Consider the following 22,633-nt stretch of genomic DNA (forward strand, 5'->3'; position numbering starts at 1 on the left):
GTCCCAGTGTAAGAAAACTTTTTATTTTAAATACTTTGGAAAGCTCCTTCATAGCAGTATAAATTAGTGCCTGAGAGGAGGGTGTTTTGTCTCAGGGCCCTGCCTCCCCATCTCACTCTTGGGGGTGCTGATGGGTTCCCAGACCCTGTGAAAGAGAAAACTTAGAGACCCCGACTCCAGGTCAGTGGAGCCCTTGGCCTCATGCCTGGTGGGCTGAGTGGGCCCAGCTGGGGTTTGAGGTAGGGGAGCCTCTGAGACCCCTGGGTTCCTGCCAGAGGCTGGAGAGCAGGCAGTTGTTTCTGTTCCTTTTCTGGACCATGGTAGGGGAGGGTCTTAGGCCTGCGTGCTAAAGCCTGAAGGATTCTGCTTCTGCCAGCGCCATAGATCTTCACCTGTGATAGGGTGAGGTGTGTGGTCAGGGTCCACATTGGAGTGCAGGGCCCCCCAACCTCAGGCAGCCCAGGGTGGGCATGCCCAGACCGAGTCAGTTCCTTCTTAGCCCCTAACTCTCTCCCAGGAGTCCGGCCGGCACTCACACATCCTGTCCAGCCCTAAGGCTGCTGTCCAGCCCAACTCCTTGAGGGCCAGGCTGGGGTTGGCATAACAGGCAGCCACATCACCTTCCCGCCGTGCCACCACCTTGTACGGGATCTGCAAGAGAAGGGGCAGGCATGGCTTACCTGAGCTGGCCCTGGCCTCACCCACCCAGCTGCTGAGCTGGCCCTCAGGAAGTGCAGGTGCAGAGCAGGGGCTCGCTCGCGAGCACGGGGTGCTAACGCGGGCCAAGTAGACGGGGCAGTGCTGGGGTGCCCGTCAGGTAGGCTAGTGGGAGGGGCCCAGGTCTGCTGCTGCTGTGAGTCGGGTGGGGTGGGGTAAACGGTAGGCCTACCTCCTTCCCGGAAGCCTTCTCCATGGCCTGGACCATCTGCAGCACCGAATAGCCCGTGCCGGTGCCCAGGTTGTAGATCTGACCAGGAGAGTGAACAGAAATTGTGGGGGGCTGGACTAACCACCCCTCTGGGCCCCATTTGCCCGGGACTCCATCTCCTCCTCCTCCCTTGCTTCTCCCTTCTCTCCCTACCCGGCAGCCACACTGCTCCTTCAGCTTCCTCAAGGCTGCGATGTGGCCCTTGGCCAGATCCACGACGTGGATATAATCCCGGACACCTGCAGAGGAGGAAGTGGTTGGGGAGGAAGGTTCAGTCTAGTCTGTCCCACCTCAGTCTCTCTCCCACTCTTGAATCCTCCTGGTCCTGGGCTCACCTGTGCCATCCTCTGTGTCATAGTCATCACCAAAGACATTCAGTACCTCCCGTCGCCCGATCGCCACCTGGAGTGGAGATCAGGTCAGCTCTTCCTAGGCCCTTGGCACCAGTTGTACCCCCTCAACCCTAGGGCCACCCCCCGCTTCTCCCTTACCTGGGAGACATAGGGCATGAGGTTGTTGGGGATGCCCTGGGGATCCTCGCCTATGCGGCCTGAGGCGTGGGCGCCTATGGGGTTGAAATATCGCAGCAGCACTGCATTCCAGGCCTGTGGGACACAGGTCACATCGGGGGTAGGGGCCCAGGCTGTGTGAGCCGGCTGAATCCTGAGCCCTTTCCCCCCAAGCCCCACCTGTTCTCTGTCCCTAGAAAGGAGCAGAGGATTGGGCCCTCCCCCCAGTGCTGTGACCTTGGGCAAGTCACCACCGCTTCCTGAGCCTTAGCTTCCTCCTTGCTGGGAGTTGCTCAGGATCCCATTCTCAGGCTCATGGGGAAGCCATGAGGAGTCCATGAGCGGAGCCAGGGCTGGGTCAAGGGGGGGCCCTCACCTTGTCTGCCTGGCACAGGTCCCGGATCATTTCCTCAATGAAGAACTTGGACTTGCCGTAGGGGTTGGTACAGCCACCTGTGGGGTGGGCCTCGTCCAGGGGCAGGTACTGGGGGTTCCCGTACACGGTGGCTGAGCTGCTGAACACCAGGTTCTTCACCCCGTGGGCCCTCATGATCTGACCGTGGAAGGGAGGCGTCAGTGGCCTCTGCCTCACACGTTATTCCCACCCCCTTACTCCTTCACAGGTGGGTGAGGCTGAGGTATGGGCACTCCTATGTACAGATGGGGAGACTGAGGCTGAGAGGTAAAGAAAAATATGTGTCCAAGATGATACAGCTTGGGCCTTGTCTGACTGTATCCTCGGGCCCTTAACCACTGTGTTTGGCACTGCCCGCCTGGCTAGAGGTCCTCCCACTGTCTGTGTCCTTGCCCGTCTCACCTCCAGAAGCTGGATGCTTCCTGTCAGGTTAACTCTGTAATAATCCAGAGGCTTCTGCACTGACTCGCCCACAGCTTTGAGCCCCGCAAAGTGGATGACCGCCATAAAGCTGTGCTGCAGGGGCAGAGCCGGGGTCAAAGGTTGCTTTACAGGCCCTGACCCTCGGCAGTGCCCCCTGCCTGCCTGTCAATCACCCACCTTCTTGAAAAGACACTGTAGGGCTGCCTGGTCCAAGATGTCCATCTCCTCAAACTCCACAGAGCGGCCTGTCAGCTCCTGAACCCGCCGTAGGCTTTCAGCCATGGAGCCCTCTCCTGGCCATCAAAATCAGAGGCGATGGGGTCCTGGGTTCCCAAGAGACTAGCCAGACACACACACACACCCCTCGAAAGGTGGAGGTGGAAGCAAGGGTTCTCCTTCCATCCTCTCCAGAAGCCCCAGCCCCCTGCCCCATGCTCACCACGGATGGCATTGTGGAAGTTGTCGATGACCACAGGCGAATAGCCCGCCTCCAGCAGCTCCAGCACTGTGTGGCTGCCGATGTAGCCAGCCCCACCTGTTACCAGCACCTTCTCTGCCATTGCACCTGGCCCAGGACACAGAGTCTCAGAGGTGGCTGAGGCTCCCCACTCCGGGCCTCCTCCTAGCTGGAGTCTGGCCTCTGGAGGGAGGCAGTAGTGTGTCCTAGTTAATAGGGTGACTCTGGAGTCAGTCCTGGTCCAAGTCTGGATCCACCACTTTCTGGCCTTAGGCCTTGGAGAGCACTTATCCTCTCCTGGCCTCAGTTTCCATCTCTATAAGATGGAGCTTATAATTGTACAAATATGTGGTGGTGTGAGGGTTCAATGAGGTGATGTTTTTCTTTCTTTTTTTTTTTTTTTTTTTTGCCAAGGAAGATTTGCCCTGAACTAACTTCTGTGACAATCTTCCTCTATTTTGTATGTGGGTCGCCACCACAGCATGGCCACTGACCAGCATGTAGGTCTGCGCCTGGGAACTGAACCTGGGCCGCCGAAGCAGAGCCCGCCAAACTTAACCACTAGGCCACGGGGCCGGCCCCTAAATGAGGTGATTTTACAGGCCTGCTGCATGGTACAGGCGGGGAGCCTGACTCACAGGTGCTGTGTTTTCTAGTGCCAATTGACCTAAGGTTGAGAATATGGAACCTGAGGCTCCACACTGCTTTCCCCAAGGTGTCTGGGGACTGGACAATCCTGGGCAGAACGAAACGTGGCAGCACTGGGACTCCAAGAGCCCAGGAAGGGGTTCTGTCTGCTCAGACTCAGGCCTTCTCAGTTCCTCTGCCACCACTAGGTGTAAACTGGCTCTCAGGTTGGTGACTAATACCTCCTGCTCTAGGCAGCCCCCCTGACTCCCTCTTCCTCAAGGGGAGCTGGGATGAAGCTGGAAATATACCAGATGACCTCAGGGTGGGGTGCTTTGCCAGGCAGGCTGAGCCCAGCTCTGGGGCACAGCACTGCAGTCCTGGAGAGGGCCCCACCCCACCCCAGGGCAGCCAGGCTGGCTCAGCCTCTGCCCATGCCAGGGCCAGACGGGTCACTACGGGCTTGGAGCTAGGCAACACTGAGCCAGGGGGTGTAGACGTGGCTTTGGCCCCAACTCCACTGCCAGGTGTGCACCTCCGCCCTGAACAAACTCTGAGGGCAGAGTGAGGAGGAAGTCCTAGACACTGAGGCCTTTCATTCGGCCTGGCCTGCAGCCTCCTTCCTCCAGGCTGCCTCAATCCCCTTCTGGGCTCACTTTACTCCCAGCCACTTGACTGAGTGCCTGCTGCGTGCCAGGCTCTGTACCAGTCACTTTTGCATTATTTTCTTGAAGTCCCCCAACACCCTGATGAGAAAGGTGTTATTACTGGCACTTTACAGAGAATGATACTAAGGTCAGAGAGGTGAAGTAATTTGCCTGAGGTCACCCAGCTAGTGACAGCCGGGCTAGAATCTGGATCTCCGGGCTCACAGCCCTTCCCCCGCACTGCTTCCTTCTGGACTCTGCTCCCGACGCCGAGGCCGCCCCCGCCCCCACCCCGCCGAGCTCCACGCACTGTGCGGACCCCCGGGAAGTGGTCACGGAGGGGCCCTGGGAGGCAAGAAGGCTGGTGAGGCCAGCCTCGGCCCGGACGGGCGGGGCGACCTCGGTCAGCTGTCGCCTCCTCAGTTTCCCCGGTCTGTATAACGGAGGGGAGAAGGCCTGGGCCGTGAGCGCTCGAGTGCGCTGGGCCTCGGGCTGGGATTGGGGCCGCAGCTCGGGGGGTCTGAGCTACGAGTCCCCAGGCCGGGAATGAATGAACCGGGCCGCCCCAGCCAAGGCAGCAGGATCTGAGAGCTGGGAGCAGCGGCGGGCCCGCCCAGGCGGGACTCTGCCCAGAACGCAGCCCGGACCCCTGAAACTCGCCCTCGCTCCCGGCGGACCCCCCGGCCCCTCGCGAGCCCGCCCGGCCCCTCATTCGCCTCCCGAACCTGCTCGGGACCGCACGCCCCGCGCTGCCTCCAGCGGCGCCGCCTCCCGCGTCCCCCGTCCGAGTCCCTTTAAGAGCCGACGGCCACCTTGGTCCCGCCCCCTCAACGCCCCCAAGGAAACGTGTCACTTGGGAGACGGCACTACGGGGCGCCGAGAGGACAAAAGGCGCTGCGACTTCGAGGCGCCTGCGCATTGCACTCCCGCAGCGGGCAGGAGCGGGCGGCGGCGTGGACCCGGGGCCCGGGAGCCGAGCGCCGGAGGTCCCCTGCCTGTGCGGTACCCGGGTCCCCGCGCCAGGCGCGAGCGCGCCGGGAGATGGGCTCGTCGAGGGCGCCCGGCAGCTGTCGCGGCGGGAGCCAGAGGCCGAGGGGGAGCCGACGACCCCGGCCCCACGCTCACCCACAGGCTCTCCAACCCTTTTGTCGCCTTTCTTCAGAGGCGCCCTTGGAGGAAATATATGGCTGCCTGGAACAGAGGCAGTAGGGCCGGCGCCCGCCCACAGGCTGCTGGTCCTGGGAAGGCTAGATCGAACCCCCCGCAGCGCTGAGGTAGGAATTAGTGCTGATTACGCTCAGCCTTCACAAACCGCGTGCTGCTGGGAACGGTCTGTCTGCACCCTACCTACCACGGCAGGTTAGAAAATGCTGTTATGTTTCTGTTTAGAATAAAGGTAGGGCTGGGGAATGATGTGTATAAAGGCATGACATACTGAGTGATGCAACCTGAGCAAAGCAGCAAACGCAGGAGGGTTTCCCACAGCCTGGGGTGCCCTGGCCGGCCCAGTCCAGCAAGGACGACTGACCAACGGCAGAGCCCTGGTACCCACAGGTAAGGGCGCCCAGACCCAGAGGAGCACGTGGCGGCTGCTGCCTTGTGCAGCTGCCCTGCTCAGAGTCAGCAGTCTCAGAAACTGCTTCTCCAGGGTGTTCCGGCCAGCCCTGAGTAAGCCCAGAGCTGCTGAGGTCCAGTCACTATGAATTTGGGGCTCAGGTGGGGCAACGGAGAAAATCCAGAGATTAATAAACTGAAGTCCACATTTTTCTCTGAGTGCAGGGTTGTAAAGATGTTTAATTCCCCCCCCCCCCATATATACACACATCTGCACAACAGCATACTGGAATGGTTCTGGGTCATTAAACCTTAATTACATAAACTGTTTTCAAAAATCACCATTAGAGTGGAGATTTTCCAGAAGTGCTGGAGTTGGCAGGTGGCCAGCACAGCAGCTCAGCCCTCACCCCTTCAGCAAATGCCCTCTGCCAGCCTGGGGAGAAACTCCTGCCCTTTGCCCTGTGACATCAGAGAGCAATGGCCCCAAGGCTACGGCAGGGCCCAGCTGTGTAGAGGAGCCACTGGCAGATTTCATCAGAGATGAGACTTGAGGATCAACCCAAGCCGGGGAATTGGGTTCCCAAGTGCCCTCAGGCATTCAGCTCCTGACTGCTGAGTCCGTGGTGAAAGGAGACCTCTAGCCCCCAAAGCCTCTCCCTCATGCTCAGGTCAGGCAGGGAGGGCCTGAAGCCAAGCAGCTCCTGTCCGTCGCCTCCTTTCTGCCAGGACAGACCTATGTGCAGGGCTGGTGGTGAGGTGCCGCCTCCTGTGAATTTCATTTCCATTTCCACGTACTCATTGGTGCATCATCCATGCCCCTAGTCCCACACAGTCCCCAGGGCTTCGGGTGGGCAGGGGACTCACAGTTTACAGGTAGCCTGAGCCACTTTAGAGCTGGTTTTTCTGTTCAGGGCTTGACAGATAAAGGTCCCAGCTTCCAGGAGCTTCTGGAGGTTCACACCCTTTGAGAAACAAGTTAGAGGATGCAGTAAGTCATGACATGCCCTCAACGCCCAGGGAAACATCAGTCTGGACAGACAACTGTGATACTGAAAGAGTAAAGGTGAAGACAAACAGGCTCTTGTTCCTCTGACGGGGGACACCAGCTGCCTGTGAGGTGTGTCCTGGCATCTGGGGTTGCCCCTCTGACTCCCCTGTATAAGATGCCTCAATCTGTGTCATGGCTGTAGAGCCACCTCCTGGGTAGGGGTCTCATCAGTCTTGTTCAGTACTCCATTGCCAGGGCCTAGCACAGGGCCTGGCCCATAGTGGTTAAAAACTGCCCAGTGACATAAGGACTATGAAGCAGAGAGAGGCGGGAGTAAAAACGCCAACTAAAAGGGCCACAGCAAAACCTCTGTTCATGACAATAGCTCCTATGGACTGATGTGTGCTGTGGGCTCAGCTCTGGGCCAAGAATTCTACTGCCTACCTAATCCTCGTAACAGCCCTACAAGATAAGTGCTATTATTACTCCTATTTCTTAGGCCCAGAGAGGTGAAGCAATCTGTCAGGTCACACAGCCTGTGAGTGGCAGGACTAGGTTTTAAACTCAGTTCCATCTGATCCCAAAGCACTGACGGTATACTGCCTCCAACCCACACTGAGGGGCCTTACTCTGACAGAGCCCTGGGGGTCTGTCTAATTCTACTGCCCTCATTTTACAGAGGACGAAACAAAGGTTCAAAGGGAACGGACTCATTTCAGGTGGGCCTCATCCCTTTCAGGGCTCTTTCCTACATCTTGGTGCCTCCTCGAACTGAACTGTCAAACTCACACTGAGAGCCTGGCCTCGACGCCTCGATCAACCACACTGTGCCATCTCAAAACCCTAAGCTAAAACATCCCTAATCCCCTGGCACCCTTCCCTCTTAACCGCGCCCCCCCCCCCGCCCCGCCCCCAATCCTTCAACAAACCCCATCTGCTTCAGGCTGAGCTCTGGTCAGTTCAGGGCTTCCGCCACCAGGGGGCAGGCGGGCTTACCGTGTGAATGCCCAAGCCGGCTAGCATGTAGACGAGGTCCTCCGTAGCCAAGTTTCCCGATGCCCCCTGTGCATAGGGACAGCCTCCAAGTCCTGCCACAGAAGAGTCCACGACACTCACTCCCATCTAGAAACATAAGGATGGTGAGACATGGCTGTCACTGTGGGGACCAGAGCCTACAAAGGCGGTCCTTGTGAACCTCCCAATTGTCTGCTGCTTGAAATTCCACTGACAGTTATTCATTCCTTTGGCTAAGAATTCTGTTAAAGTGAAAATCCCACTGAAAGAAAGAGACAGTGTTTCTCTTTTTAGTTCCTGAACAGTGTGAGTCTTTTTTGCATATACTGTTTCCTCTGCCAGGAATATCTTCCCTCAGTTCCTTTCGTGGTTGACTCCTTCTCAACCTTAAGGTCTCAGCCTAAAAGCCACCACCTCAGAGAGGCCCTTCCTGATCACCACTGACCTAAAGTAACCCCCTCCCCCATTGAGATTTCAGGCCCCTGCTGTTCACTGTGATTCATGTAAGCTCTCCTGCCCCCACCCAAGGCTGCTCTCACTGCAAGTTGGACCTCTAACCCCTCGAGGCCTATTCCATGGGCTGACTGCATTTCCTTAGGTCAGCAGCTTCCTACTCTCCTAGGTGACTGTGTCACTTTCTCCTCTCTCCTTAATCCTCTAACAGACCTTAACATTGACAACTACAACTCGGAGAAAACAGACCCAGAAGGTAACAGAATCATCTGGCTTAAAGATATGAGCCTCTAGAAGATAACTTGAGAGCAAAAAAAAAGGTGGCCCAAGATTGCTCTAGGTAACCTAGAGACAACAGGTTAGACTTGGACTAATGCTACAGCAAGGTAGCCTGTGGTCAGACATTCAGAACTTTCTTTCTAAGGGCCGCCAGTCCATGGAATCCTCATTCTGGGCCAGCCCATAAGAAGCAAACCTCAAGGGAAACCCAATCTGAGGTCTTAGTCCAATCTTTCGGCAACAACATTGAAGGCTCTCCCTCTGAGTGACCTCTGCCTACCTCCCTACTTCCTGTCTCCTTGCCTGCTCCCCTCACACACATGCGTGCACACACGCACACACTCACAACCCTGGATGCGATCACAGGGCCAGCGCCTGAGTCCTCCGAACCCCACCTTAGTCCTGCCACACAGTGCTGCCTACTCACCTTTCCACCTCCCTCTTTCAACTGCTTAACTTCTTCACATCCTTCAAGTCTCGCTCAGGCCTCTTCTGGCAAATCCTCTCTGACCACCCCAGCTGGGATGGGGGCCTGCCTCAGCCCCGTGCTTCCTCTCTTTGTGGTATCTGCCATAATGTATGAGGATTATCACCTAACTCCCCTGACTGTCTCCCCTAACAGACAGATGTGGGCCTTTTCAGGGCAAGGTCTCATGTCTGTGTCCACTACGGCCATTCCAGGGCCTGGCACACAGGCATCAGCATTCAGCATGGTGAGTGCAGGCTGAAAGAGGGAACATAGCTGTCCTGCCACCATGCCCTTTGGAAGAATGGACACGTGCCTTTCTCCTAAGATATGCCCTGATTACCTGCAGGGCCATCAAGGTGTTGGCCAGGGCCTGGCCATAGGTGTCATGGCAGTGGACAGCCAGGGCAGCCACTGGCACCTCGTACATGACAGCAGACAGCATATCCTTCATGCCCCCAGGGGTGCCCACGCCGATGGTGTCCCCCAGGGAGATCTCATAGCAGCCCATTGAGTACATCTTCTTGGCAACCTGGGGAAACAAGTAGGCATATGGAGGACACCAGATTCCCTAAGCCAGGGGTCCTTCACCTATGCAGAACACCTCCCCGTCTGAAGCACTAAAATCCCATCGCATCATAGGTTTCTTACAACTTGCTGAGTGGGAACAATAATCCTCTTCCTGCTCCACAAGACTGGGATGCAAGGGAGCAGAGCCGCCACTGGTGCAGGCCCTGGGCTCCAACTCCTGGGCTTTCCTCCCACCCGTCTCAGCCTTCAGGCCTTCACTTACCACCTTCACACACTGTGTCAGACCCAAGTATCAGAATCAGTAAAACTTATTCCTTTCACGCAGCTTTATCCTCTGTGAGAAGATCTGTGAAATCATGGGTCTGAAGTGCTAGTTATACAGTTTTAGGAGAAATACTTAACTATTAAAATGTTCAGAAGTCCATCTGCAAACCTCTAAAATCACTGCAAAACCAGAGCAGTATCTGCCCCACCCAAGGAGAAGCTGCCCCACACTGTTCTGCTGGAGAAGGTGGAGGGAGGATGTGGCGGGGCCAGGGACGTACATGATACTCAACAGTCTGCTGGATAAAGGATATGGTGAGCCCCCTTCCCCCACTGCCCAGGCAGGCAGAGGGATAAGGAGCTGTGGCAGACTGTGGACGGCAGAGTGTGCAGAAGAAGGAGCAGGCTTTGGAGTGATGTGATGCTGGATTGAAATCCCAGTTCTGCTGCTCACTAGCTGTGGGACCTTGGAAAGGGACTTAACTTTTCTGAGCTTCAATTTCTGCTTCTGAAAAACAGCGATGAGCCTCTGCAGGGTGAGGCCTGGTGGCATCAGGAGGCTGAGACCTGGAGCACAGCAGCCCCTCTCAATAAGCAATTGCTACCGTCAGCATTCCTCATTTTTGGATGCTACATGGTGTTGTGGAAAGAGCAAGTGGGCTTTGGAGGTAAACAAGATGGGGGCTGAGCCCTGGTTTCACCACCTGCAACCTGCATGGCAAGTTAGTCAGTCTACTTCCTCAGCTGCAAAGTTTGCAGGGTGGTTTTGAGGACTAAATGACATAAGCTCTTGTGTTGCTCAAACTCAATTCCCGCACTGGTTCTTCTCAGAGCAGACTTGGTTACTGCTTAGAGGCTGTCAAGTGGCCTTTCCGACAACTACAAGGAACTGCAGGAACTCTTGGGTCAGGAACCCCTCTGCAGAGAATTAGCACCTCAACTATCACCTGTCCACTGACCAGAATGGAAACTGAATCGGAGGCTTTCACTCTGGGGTAGAAGGCAGGGGCTTCAGAGACTCCAGGCTGGGCTAGGAGGTGGGCCTCCAGGAGCCAGTGAGGGGCTTAATGAAGGAGCTGGGGGAACAAATGAAATGAGTGACCCGCCAGGAAAGGGTGGCGAGGAGAGGCTGTGCACTCGGAGCAGGCAAGGTAGCCAACCCTCAGAAAACCCCGCCCTGACACACACACACACCTCAGCTACTTTGGCCGGGGAGATCTTCCCTTCATAGGGGCATCCAAGCACACAGGAGACATACCTGTGGGAAGACAGGCAAGGAGTGGTGTCAGAGCCCGCGAGCTCTCTGGCCAGCAGGCTGAGGCAAGGTGGCTGTCTGACACACGTCCCTGGTTTGCCCACAATCAGAGCCTGAAGCTGGGCAGGAGGCCAAGTGCCTGGGTGAAAGGCTATTTCAATGATGTGGAGCCAGAATGAAGGTAGTGCCGCTTAGTGCCAGGAGGGGGCAGTGGAGAGCCAAGGCAGGGCAGGGAGGGGACTGCAAGGCCTGTAGTTCAGGAAGCAGAGGCTGCCTAGGTCTCAGGAGAGGCAGCCAGAGACCAGTCGAGGAGGAGGAGGAAAAGCTAGAGAGGGCAATGTGAGCAGGCACTGAGCCGCACAGAGGTGAGGTAAAGCAGAACATGGGCCAGGGGAGCTGGGGCCCATACTCACAGGAGGGGACCGAGGACTCATGAAACCAAAGGCAGGAACAGAAGAGCTGGGCTGACCTGAGGCCAAGGGATCAGCTGCTCCGGTGAGCAGAGGATTCATGCACTCATTTATTCAACTGGCGTTTACTGAGTTGCCCACTACGTGCCAGGCACTGGGGTAGTGCAGTGAGGAAGACTAAGTCCCTACCTCATGGAGCTTATTGCAAGTTAGGGAGAGAGCTGATAAAAAGGCAGCCAAATAAGTGAAGGGGATAATCTCAGACAGTGATGTGCTATGAAGGGAAGAACAGGCAAGTGTGCCATTAGAGGAGGCCACCAGCAGCTAGGGTGGTCCGGGAAGGTCTCTGTGAAGACATGACGCTGAAGCTGAGAGCGGGGGGAGAGCCAGGGGAAGGGCACTGCAGGCAGAGAGAAGCGCCAGTGTAGCAGCTCTGAGATGGAAGAGTGGGCGTGTTCAGACACAGAACAAGGAGAGCAGAGCTGCAGCATGGAGAGCGAGGGGCAGAGAAATACAACGTGAGGTGGAGAGGTGGGCACGGGCCCAATCATGGGGTCTTGCAAGCTATGGTAAGGAGTCTGGTTCTTGCATGTAGACAGCTTCTATTTCCACCCAGCCCACTGGAGATGAGGTACCATTAAAACCTTTTAGAGTCTAGCAAACTATTCTGCATATTAAGAGGCATAATAAATGTCTGCTGGATAAATAATTTCAGACTCAAAGATGTGCATATTTTTTCATTTCAATTCTCCCCCTTATTCTCCAGCCATTACTGAGCAAGAAAAAGATAAGAGACACTGAAGAAAGAGCACAGGCTTGGGGGTCAGACAGACGTGAGGAGCCCTTACTTCCCCACCCATCCATCTGCCCGTTAGTCCCTGAGCACCTACCGTGTGCTAGTCCCTGAGCTGGGAGAAGGAGCATGTCAGGGACTGAGAAATGTGGGCTCTGCACAGCAGCCCAGAGGAAGGGCACCAACTCCAGCTGAGGGACAGAGAAAGCTTCTTGGAGAAACTGGCATCCATGAGGGGACCAGAAGATGAGCAGGAGTTAGCCCTGACAAGTAGGTAGTAGGAGGAAGAGAGTTCTGAGTCCATAGAAAGCAGGTGCAAAGTTCCAGAGGCAAGAGAGAGTGGGAGCATGTGACAAATGGAAAGAAGTTCCAGTTGGGCTGGAACGCAGCGTGCAGAGGAAGCAGGGCCAGAGGGGAACAGTGAGCAATGAGGCTACAGAGAGTGGCAGGGTCTTGTACAACATGCTGAACAGTCTGGAGCTGGGAGTCACTGAAAGGTCTTCAACCAGGGAGTGATGTGATCAGACATGCACTTTTCAGAGAGTACTCTGGCTGCAGCCTGGACAGCTGTGACCTTACAGCTGACTCTTCATTCTTCCTGAGCCTCGGTGTTGTCATCTGTAAGTGGGAATAGCCCCCTCCTTGCTGGGCGACTGTAAGGCTACAGTTAGATAACACATGGACAATGCCTGGCACTACTGCTATTAAAGACGTGATGCTGGAAACTTAAGAGACCCAGGGGCTTCTTCAGGGGTGTGTGAAGAGTTGATGGTGGAGCCAGGATTAAACTGACCTCCACAAACCTCGTTTAGTGTCTGTTTTGCCAGATCCTCTGGTGAACTGACCCAAAAGTCAGGTTTGGAGAAAGCACTTGCTAGGATTTCTTCTGACCACCTTCACTTGAGAAGAGTGTCTAAGTGTGGAGCTCAGGCGGCCTGCACCAGAGATAAGGAGTTTGTGGGGGAGGGCTGCTTGAGTCAGAGCCCGGCCTCACTTCAGAACGGTACTGAGGAAAGGAGGGCAACCGGATGTGCCCACACTCACCCCCGCACAGGGATGCTGGTTGCCCGAGCTGCCTGCAGGATGTCGCCGAACCGCCGCACACTCTCGTCAATGGAGCAGTTGATGTTCTTCTTGGTGAAGAGCTCCGAGGCAGCTCCAAAGATGCTCACTTCCTTGGCTCCTGCAGCAACCTGCCAACAGCCACGTGAACTCTTTTCAGCATTTTCTCTTCAAGGAACACCAACAGAGTGGCAAAACTCTTGTCTTATAGTGAATTTTATGATAAATGGATGTTACAGGTTGAATCGTGCCCTTCCCAAAATCATATGTTGAAATCCTGACCCCTAGAACCTCAGAAAGGGACCTGATTTGGAAATAGGGTCATTGTAGATTAACTAGCTAAGATGAGGTCACATTGGTCCCTACTCCAATATGACTGGTGCCCTTATAACACGCAGCCATGTGAAGACAGACACAAGGGGAAGGCCAGTGAAGATGCAGGTAGATACTGGAGTGATGCATCCATAAGCAAAGGAATGCCAAGGATTGCTAGTTGTCACCAAAAACTAGGAGAGAAGCATGGAACAGATTCTCCCTCAGAGCCCTGAATAGGAACCAACCCTGTTCACACCTTGATTTTGGACTTCTGGCCTCCAGAACTGTGAGAAAATATATTTCTGTTGTTTTTTTTTATAATTTTATTTATTTATTATTTTTTTTCCCCCAAAGCCCCAGTAGATAGTTGTATGTCATAACTGCACATCCTTCTAGCTGCTGTATGTGGGACGCGGCCTCAGTATGGCCAGAGAAGCGGTGCGTCGGTGCGTGCCCAGGATCTGAACCCGGGCCGCCAGCATCGGAGCGCGTGTACTTAACCGCTAAGCCACGGGGCCGGCCCCATTTCTGTTGTTTTAAGCCACCTAGTTTTTGGTACTTTGTAAGGGCAGCTGTAGGAAATTAACAGAGTGAATTAGATTTCAATAATAAAGAAAGCTTGGCCTTCCCCCAAGGACCAACACTGCTGCTGCCATCACCACCCTGGAAGTCACTTTTTTTTTTTTTTCTGCTGAGGAAGAGTCACCCTGAGCTAACATCTGTTGCCAATCTTCCTCTTTTTTTTTTTTTTTGCTTGAGGAAGATTAGCCCTGAGCTAACACCTGTGCCAATCTTCCTCTATTTTACATGTGGGTCACTGCCACAGCATGGCTGACGAGTGGCGTAGGTCTGCGCCTGGGATCCGAACCTGCGAACCCAGGCCACCAAAGCAGAGCACATGGAACTTTAACCACTTGGCCATGGGGCTGGCCCCTGGAAGTCACTCTTAAAAGAAGCTTTTTGCCTAAATTCAGAATCGACATCTGCAATGATGTTCTCATCTAAAATTATAAGAAAGTTGGCAGATACTAGCAACTACTTTTGAAACTCTCGTGGAAACCTTGATTATCTTTCTTTAAAGAGGAAATGGGTAATAACAACAAGAGCTAGTATTTATGAAGCTATTATCTTCCACCAGGCTCTTGCTAAGCAATTTATGTGCACTCTATCTTCTGAAATCCTCACAACATTAGGTGCTATCATTAGCCCTATTTTATAGGCAGGATCTCAGGGAGGTTAAGCAGCTTGTCAAGAGCAGAGAGCTGGGAGTAGCAGGGCCAGGACTGCCCCTGGGTCTGTCTGCCAGTGCTCATCACCACTGGAGACAAGTCATTCAGAAAGACATCCCGGGACAGGGACTACGGCCCTCAGTCTCACTTCAGGGGCCCCCACCAAGCTAGTCTCTTACCGCTGCCTGGAAGCCTTTGAAATTTGGGGTCAGGACTGGGTAGTTGATGCCAGGAAATTTCTGGATGCCCTTCAAGACTTCAGTGTGGTCAGCCATCTGGGAGCCAAAGGAGACATTGCCAAGTCACTGCCAAGGGCAGGCAGAGAGCTCAAGTAGAGAAAATCTTTTTATCATGAAATCTCTATTCTCCAGAACCCTTAGAAAATGAGTCCTTTTGCAGAGCTGAGTCTCCCCAATGCTTTAACTATCTGTTGGACTGGTGACGGGCCAGAAGGCTCCTTGGTATCAGTGATAGCCTCAACTTCTCCATATGGCCCATACCGTCAGCTTTACACAAGCAGTACCAGCAGTAATACTACTAGCAGCCATTTACTGAGAGCATACACCGAGCCAGGCACTGGGCTCAGCTCTCTCTGTGTTATTTAACACTCAGCTGACACAAGATCTTTCTTCCCACTTGACTGACTGTGAATCAGGAGTCATCAGTCTTTCCCTTTTACAAATGCAGAAACCATGTCTCCAGACAGGCCTAGAGACTCTAGACTTCTAGATCCAGAAGAGACCTGAGCAGTCATCTTCAGCCTGGAGAGGGAAGGCCTCTCCAAGGTCACCAAGCAAGTCAGGGGCAGAGCTAAGACTGAATCCAAGCCTTCCACCTCCCAGGTGAGGTTCTTTTGCTGCCACGCTCCTATGAATCACCTGAGACCTCTAAAAGCCAGACATCTGGAAACCTATGTTCAGGACTTCTACTTACTTCCAGGGAAAATGCAAAACTTTACATCCCTCTCATCTGAGAAACACCTCTTTTTTTTTTTTTTTTTAATATTTTTATTTTTATTTATTTATTTAATTTTTTTTTTAATTTTTTTTTTTTGAGAGGAAGATCAGCCCTGAGCTAACATCCATGCTAATCCTCCTCTTTTTGCTGAGGAAGACCGGCTCTGAGCTAACATCTATTGCCAACCCTCCTCCTTTTTTTTTCCCCAAAGCCCCAGTAGACAGTTATATGTCATAGTTGCATATCCTTCTAGTTGCTGTATGTGGGACGCGGCCTCAGCATGGCCGGAGAAGCGGTGCGTTGGTGCACGCCCGGGATCCGAACCCGGGCTGCCAGCAGCGGAGCGCGTGCACTTAACCGCTAAGCCACGGGGCCGGCCCTGAGAAACACCTCTTAATGAAGGCTGGGGCTCACCTGGGGAACCCACTTAGGGGACACAAAGCTGGTGGCTTCTATAACGGGAAGTCCGGCTTCCGAAAGCATGTCTATCAGCTTGATTTTCACAGGGGTAGGTACGATATTCTGCAAGGGGGAGAGAAACACCAGAAAAGACAAGTCAGCAAAGTTGGGAATAAAATGGTCTCAGAATGCACTGCCTGTTATTTCAAAGCCTTTGCTGCGGCGAGCACTTTACTACCCCAACCTCCAAACACTAACATGAATTCACATGTAATCCTCACCAATAGGTGGGGTATGAGGCTTGTCTTCAAGTTCTACAGATACTATTCAGGTTAAAATATTAACTCGAAAAGGGGTTAATATTTACATGGAAATATTTTTCTGCCATACAGGCTTTTTCTTAAGTAAATGTTTGTTACTTTATGACTTATAAACAAATTGAGATCAATGTGCCATGGCCTGAAAGGGCAGAGATGACTAACCCTCTGGGTCCTGTGAGATGGGGCCCCCAAAGTGTCACACCCTCCCCTTTTCTGTCTCCCAACTGGCATAGGATCTCATCCTCACATGTTCAGCCTATTGCTTCTTTCTCTCCCTCCCCCACCATGTCTAGCTGCTCACCAGATTCTGTGGATTCCTCTTTCCAAATCGACCATCACTATCCCATGCATTTTATGGCATGCTCTCACTCTACCAATTCATCCCACACAGGAATCCATTTAAAACAGTCTCCATTATTTCACTCTCCTGCTCAAAAGCCTTCTATGGCTCCCTAGTACTTACAGGATTAGGTCAAAAATCCTAAGAACTCCAAGTCCTTCTTGCCAGCACCCCACCCCCCCAACCAATTTCTCTCCTGCTTTAACTTAATCCATTCCACAAGTAATTTTTGACAGCCCTCCATGTTCCATGGATTGTACTAGGTGCTAGGGATACAGCAGTGAATAAAACAGACATGATTCTGCCATGATAGAGCTTACAGCTTACTGTTTCCAAACAAGTGCTCAATATTAAAGCTAGGCTAATCATGCTTAAAGAAAAAAAAAAGCTTTTCTTATTGAAAAACTAATTAATACATGATTATTTCAGGAAAAAACATGCCAAAAACAAAAGAAAACCACTCTTAAAACCTCCCAGAGACAACACTATTAACACCCTGATATGTAACTTTCTAGATGTGTGCAGTCCAATACATTAGACACTATCCATATGTGGTTATTTAGTTTAATTAAAATTATAAAAAAATAAAAATTCAGTTCCCCAGCCACACTAGCCAAATTTCAAGTGCTCAATAGCCACATGTGTCTAGTGGCTACCAGACAGGACAGCGCAAGTCTAGAACATTTCCATCTTCACAGAAAGTTCTATTGGACAGCACTGTTCTAGATCCTTTTCTAGGGAGATGCTCCCACATATATATACTTTGTTTCTCACACAAAACTGTGAGATTAAAAAATATACATACTATTTTATAATTTGCTTGAGTCAATATATTCCTGTATTATTTACAGCTTCATAATATTCCATTTTATGAAAAGTCATTAATGTATTTAATCTAACTTTCCCCATACTGAGCACTGAAGTTGTTTCCAGCTGTTCTGCTACTACAACAGGGTTGTAAGGAACATCCCCAAGGATAGATCTTTGAATGTGGCCTTCATGACTTCCTTTGGATAAATGCCCTTACCTTCACTCTACACTCCTGCAGCACTTACCACCCACCTGCCCCACGGGGCCTTGAGATGGACCCGGGACACCACACCTGTAGCACCACTGTCTTAGACTGCTTAACTGTCACAGGTGCCTGCCTGGCCTCCCCGACCCTGCCCAAGTCAGGCAGGGCGATCATGTCTTGCACAGCTCTAGCCATCCCTGCTGCACTTACCACATGGAACTCTCAATGCTCGAAAAACTGTTTCTGGTTGATTTCCATCTTTACCTTTTCATTTTGTAGTCCATCTCGGGGACCGACTTCCACAATTTTCACCCGCTTTGGGAAAGTACCCACAGATGAGGTGCTGACCTTTGGTTTAAAAGAGGAAACAAAAGTAACAGGAAGAGACTGTCACAATTCTCCAGGGGCACAAATCTGAAAGAACAGAGTCATCTTCACTAATACTGAGATAAGAAGCAATTTCTCACCATTTAATTTACATATGGTCTGTTGTAGAATTAAGAACAAAAAGAATATTTCACTCAGAAACAGGAATGAACAAGAGATTCACGCTCCCAGTACAGGCCCAATTCCAACTCCCCTGAAGTCCAGACCCATTTCCAACTGCCTATCTGACAGGTGAGCATTTTAGCTTGTTTCTTACACAAACCTATTTGCACCTCTCAAACTCAGAAGTTACAAAACAGAACTGTTTAATTTCTCCTAAAGCCCAGCCTGACTTCAACGTCTCTAGCTCAGTAAAAAGCATCACATGCATTCTGTTGCTTAGGCTAGAAAGCTGACTCACCCCCGTCCCCCACTCACCATGGCCTATAAGGTGCTTATCATTTGGCTCCTGCTGATTTCAGTGAACTCATTACTTGTTCCTACTCTTCCACAAACCACCCTTCCCCAGCCATGGGGTCACTAGACTCCAGTCCCACTGGCCTTTCTCTCACAGCAGGGCCTCAGCGCTTACTGTTCCCTATGCCCAGGATGCTATTCCCACATCTGGCTCCCTTTCATCTTTCAGTCATAGAGAGGCCTCCTCTGACCACCCTTTGTAAACCTGCCAATCCTCTCACCCTCATTATTTTCTAATGCAGGACTAGAACTACCTCCTTCACAGCACTGCTAAAGAATGCCTACTCAGTGTTTCCTCCAGTACAACATACACTCTGTGAGGGACTTTGTCCCGACCTCCACTTCATACCTTGTGTTTGGCACTATGCTTGGCACAAAGCAGGCCCTCATTAAAACATTACTGAAATAACAAATAAATGCATGCAGGAAGCGCAATTACTGGGTGTTGGGAGGAGTAGCTAATCTTGGACTTTGTGGGGTTGGGGGGATGGAGAGGGCTCCATTCTGTTACAATCACAGGCTGGGCGATGACAAGGAGAGGGGGTTTGAGGGGAGACAACACCTTCAGCAGCTGAAGACGTTAAAAAAAAGGCCTGAGTCTCCTCTATAGAAACTCTGCCCCAAATCTTCCCCTTTTCACCACCAAGCAATACGAGGCTCCTTTTCCCTCCTTCCTGTGTTCTTAATACTACAACTCTTCAAAGTAACTTTGTTTTGGGGCCGGCCCGTGGCTTAGCGGTTGAGTGCGCGCGCTCCGATACTGGCGGCCTGGGTTCGGATCCCGGGCGCACACCGATGCACCGCTTGTCCGGCCATGCTGAGGCTGCATCCCACATACAGCAACTGGAGGGACGTGCAACTATGACATACAACTATCTACTGGGGCTTTGGGGAAAAAAAGGAGGAGGACTGGCAATAGATGTTAGCTCAGAGCCGGTCTTCCTCAGCAAAAAGAGGAGGATTAGCACGGATGTTAGCTCAGGGCTGATCTTCCTCACACACACACACAAAAAAAAGTAACTTCGTTTTACCTGATGTAATCTGGATAAACATATTGCAGTGGGGCAAGGGGAAAGGTGCACTGTGTAATCTGATAAGATCCCAAACTCCTGAAACTCTTCAGGAAGGAAATACTCCCTGCTATGAATCAGCTGGAACTTCAACAACTCACCTGACTGGCCTTAGTTTTAGCCAGCAAAGCTTCCTAGAGACTAAGGTGATGAGCCATTGAATTCCATGAAGTCAAGAGGCTAAGCTGGAAAGTCCCTGCAAGCTGAATCTCCCTCCAACAGGGATGTTCAGCCTCTGCTGGTACATTCCAGTGGGATCATTTTAGGGTAATGTAAGCTTCCTGAGGCAGGGACTGTGTTTTATTCATTGCTATATTTCCAAGGCCCTGGGACATAATAGGGGCTCAAAAAATAACTGTTGAATGTTGTTGAAAGAATGTAAAACCTGCTTCCATGTTCCTTTTATTAGAACAGAATAAAGTTAATTCCACTTTCTTCCCCATAACAACTCTTCATATAACAACAAAATAACAATTCACATTTATCAAGCATTCAATATTTGCCAGGCACTTCTAAGAGCCTTTTACGTGTGAATTCATATCATTCTCTCAACAACCTTATTAGGTAGGAACTTCTATAATCCCCATTTTACTGCGGGAAAGCCAAAGCCCAAAGAGATTAAGTAACTTTCCCAAGGTCACGTGGTTAGCTAGTCACTGAGCCAATATCTGAACCTGGCAGTGTGAATCTAGAGCGCATGCTCTTGACCCCTAGTTCTGCTCAGAGATGACCTAACCACACAAGTCCCGAGCCACAGCCTCCTGAGCTATGGTGTACTTGTATCAACAGCTAATTCTGACTAAAGCCCAGTGCTAACGTCAGGCATCAGGACCTCATTTAGTCCCTACTGTGTAGGGGCTATCATTACCCCAACTCCACAGAGGAGGAAACAGCCTCAGAAAGATTACTCCAAATCACACAGCTAGGAAGTGGGGAAGTTTGGATGTGAACCCTCTGGTTCTGATACCAACTCCATGCTAGCAAGCCCGTGGAGGGCCTAACACCACTATCTCATGACACCAGGAATTTTTTCAAAGCACATTAATATCATATCATTTAATTTTCTTAACTTTTCACGTTGGAATTACCATCTTTATTTTACACCTGAACAATTGGTGGAGGAGAGTGGCCTAGTAGACGTTCAAGCCGCTTTCTGAGAGGGGCCCACTGCCACGATAGTGTAATTTTCCCCACTGCACAGCTCTAACTCCTTCTAAACTCTCTAAGGCAAAACCACCACAAGCGACGATCATTTACTAAGAGCTAGAACAATGTCAAACGCTTTCCCTACATTTTCTTTAATCTCCAAAACCCTGAGGTAATGTTTATCCACGTTACGGATGAGAAAACTGAGGTTTAGGAAGTAATTATGTCACTCAGCCTAGAAAGTGGCAGAACCACTGGGACACTATAGCTTGAGCTTTACCTTACACAATTTATTCAACCTTTTATAGAACTAGGTCTCCTCCACATTCCCTTCACTCACTGAGCATGGGAGACAAGGGGCGACACCAGACTCGAAGAGGCCCACAGTACAATTCCAGGGGAACCACAGCGCGGCCCCACGCGACCCCCAAGTCCCGCTCGGCGCGCTGTGACAGCGCGCCAAACGTCCCCAAAAGCGACAAGAGCTGGACACGGAGGTGGAAGGAGGGGGATGACCTTGCTTTTTCCACGCGGAAGTGGAAGGGTATTCGGGATTTTCACTGAGGAGGAGCCGGGAGAGGTCTGAAGCTCAATTAGAGAGAGAAAGGTGCCGGGGTCACCGGGAAGAGCTTTGGAGAGGAAATTAGGACCTGGGTTGAGCAAGTCGCTTCCATCTCTGGGCCTCAGTTTCCCCATGCCCCTCAAGGGATTTGGGCGGGACAGAGAGGGTCCAAGACTCCAAGGCCCTTCCGACTCTGGCCTGAAGACTGTCCGGCTTCTCTCAGAGAGCAGCCGCCACGGGCCAAGCCCCCGACCTCGACCGTCACGGTGCCTGCGGAGCCGCCCCTCGGCGGGCCGGGGCACTTACAGCCCGGAGGGACGCCAAGCCCACCAGTCTCCGCGGCAGCTCCTTCCTCACTGTCGCCATCTTGTCCCAGCTTCCCGCGCGGCCGCCCAGCTGAGTCCCACGTGATCGCAGACCGTCTGGTGGGCATGGCCCCGCCTTTGGGGCGGGGCCTCTGGGGCGACGTGGTGGCGCTCTGCGCAGGCCCCGCCCCCAGCCTCTCTCTTCGTACTTATTTCTTCCGGCTGGGCTCGGCCCTTTTCGTTTTTACTGAGCGCGTTTCATATGCCAGGCGAAGTGAGGCGCCAGGGCAATAAGGATGAACAAAAATTAACCAAATTCTCTGACTGCATGAGTTTAGAATCTGGGCGGTATGGGAAGACAGATATTAACAACACACAGTTATATAATTACTACCTTTCACAATAATACGAAGCATTACTATTTGCCATTCACCGCTTTCTTTGCACATATTGACTCATTCATCACGATCTTCAGGATTCAAATGCAGGCAGCTGACTCTAGAGAGAGAAGCATCCTTTGATTTCATACCTCGAAGAATAGTGAGCTCTATCCAGGTAAAGAAGATACAAGGAAAGCTTTCCAGACAGAGAGAATAGCACATGCCAAGGTCCTGAGGCAAAGAAATGAAAGGCTGAGTAGTGTTTTTCAAAATGCATGTTGTTCCTCATTAATTGGTCATAATATCAATTTACTGGGTACCAACTATTTTTTTTAAGAAATGGAGTAGAAAATTTCAGAGTCCATTGTATAAGTAGTAAAGCTAAATACTGGTTTGCAAAATATTTGTTATTATATATGTCAACCAGGTTGCAATGTAAAATACATTTCTTACTGTAGGCTGCCATTAGAAATGTTTGAAAAACATTGTTTTAGAAGATGAAAAGAAGACCAGAATGATTGGAGAGCAGGCAGGGAGTAGGAAGGGGACTTTCTACTAAGACAGGAGAGATTGGCAGAGACCATACCACAGGGCTTTGGAGAACACGTTAATAATAGCTATCGTAATACCAGTGCATTTCAAAGGTTTTAAGCAGGGAGATATGATCAAATTTG

At 51.9% G+C, this 22,633-nt stretch overlaps 2 protein-coding genes across 5 annotated transcripts; both read right to left on the bottom strand.

The window, feature by feature from the left end:
* Nucleotide 1: 1 nt before the first annotated feature.
* GALE (UDP-galactose-4-epimerase) lies at nucleotides 2–4,818 on the bottom strand. Its single transcript, XM_058553211.1, has 11 exons — nucleotides 4,732–4,818; nucleotides 2,715–2,840; nucleotides 2,453–2,568; nucleotides 2,255–2,368; nucleotides 1,814–1,990; nucleotides 1,420–1,533; nucleotides 1,264–1,330; nucleotides 1,082–1,167; nucleotides 890–967; nucleotides 537–651; nucleotides 2–392 (listed from the first exon to the last, which is right to left on the bottom strand). Exons 2-11 carry the CDS (start codon nucleotides 2,833–2,835, stop codon nucleotides 334–336), a joined length of 1,047 nt encoding a protein of 348 aa, XP_058409194.1. The 5' UTR covers nucleotides 2,836–2,840; nucleotides 4,732–4,818; the 3' UTR covers nucleotides 2–333.
* A 999-nt stretch (nucleotides 4,819–5,817) lies between these two features.
* On the bottom strand, nucleotides 5,818–21,656 carry HMGCL (3-hydroxy-3-methylglutaryl-CoA lyase). Of its 4 annotated transcripts, none has more exons than XM_058553218.1 (9): nucleotides 21,581–21,656; nucleotides 17,918–18,001; nucleotides 15,994–16,101; nucleotides 14,802–14,897; nucleotides 13,061–13,209; nucleotides 10,753–10,816; nucleotides 9,107–9,295; nucleotides 7,548–7,673; nucleotides 5,818–6,525 (listed from the first exon to the last, which is right to left on the bottom strand). In XM_058553218.1, exons 1-9 carry the CDS (start codon nucleotides 21,638–21,640, stop codon nucleotides 6,424–6,426), a joined length of 978 nt encoding a protein of 325 aa, XP_058409201.1. In that variant the 5' UTR covers nucleotides 21,641–21,656; the 3' UTR covers nucleotides 5,818–6,423. The 4 variants fall into 4 exon arrangements, with proteins under 4 accessions (XP_058409201.1, XP_058409202.1, XP_058409203.1 ...); XM_058553219.1 differs by having other exon boundaries at nucleotides 21,605–21,652; XM_058553220.1 differs by having other exon boundaries at nucleotides 21,363–21,647.
* Between the last annotated feature and the right edge of the window lie 977 nt (nucleotides 21,657–22,633).

Source organism: Diceros bicornis, chromosome 13 (genome assembly GCF_020826845.1).
Source record: "Diceros bicornis minor isolate mBicDic1 chromosome 13, mDicBic1.mat.cur, whole genome shotgun sequence".
Classification (NCBI taxonomy): Eukaryota; Metazoa; Chordata; class Mammalia; order Perissodactyla; family Rhinocerotidae; genus Diceros; species Diceros bicornis.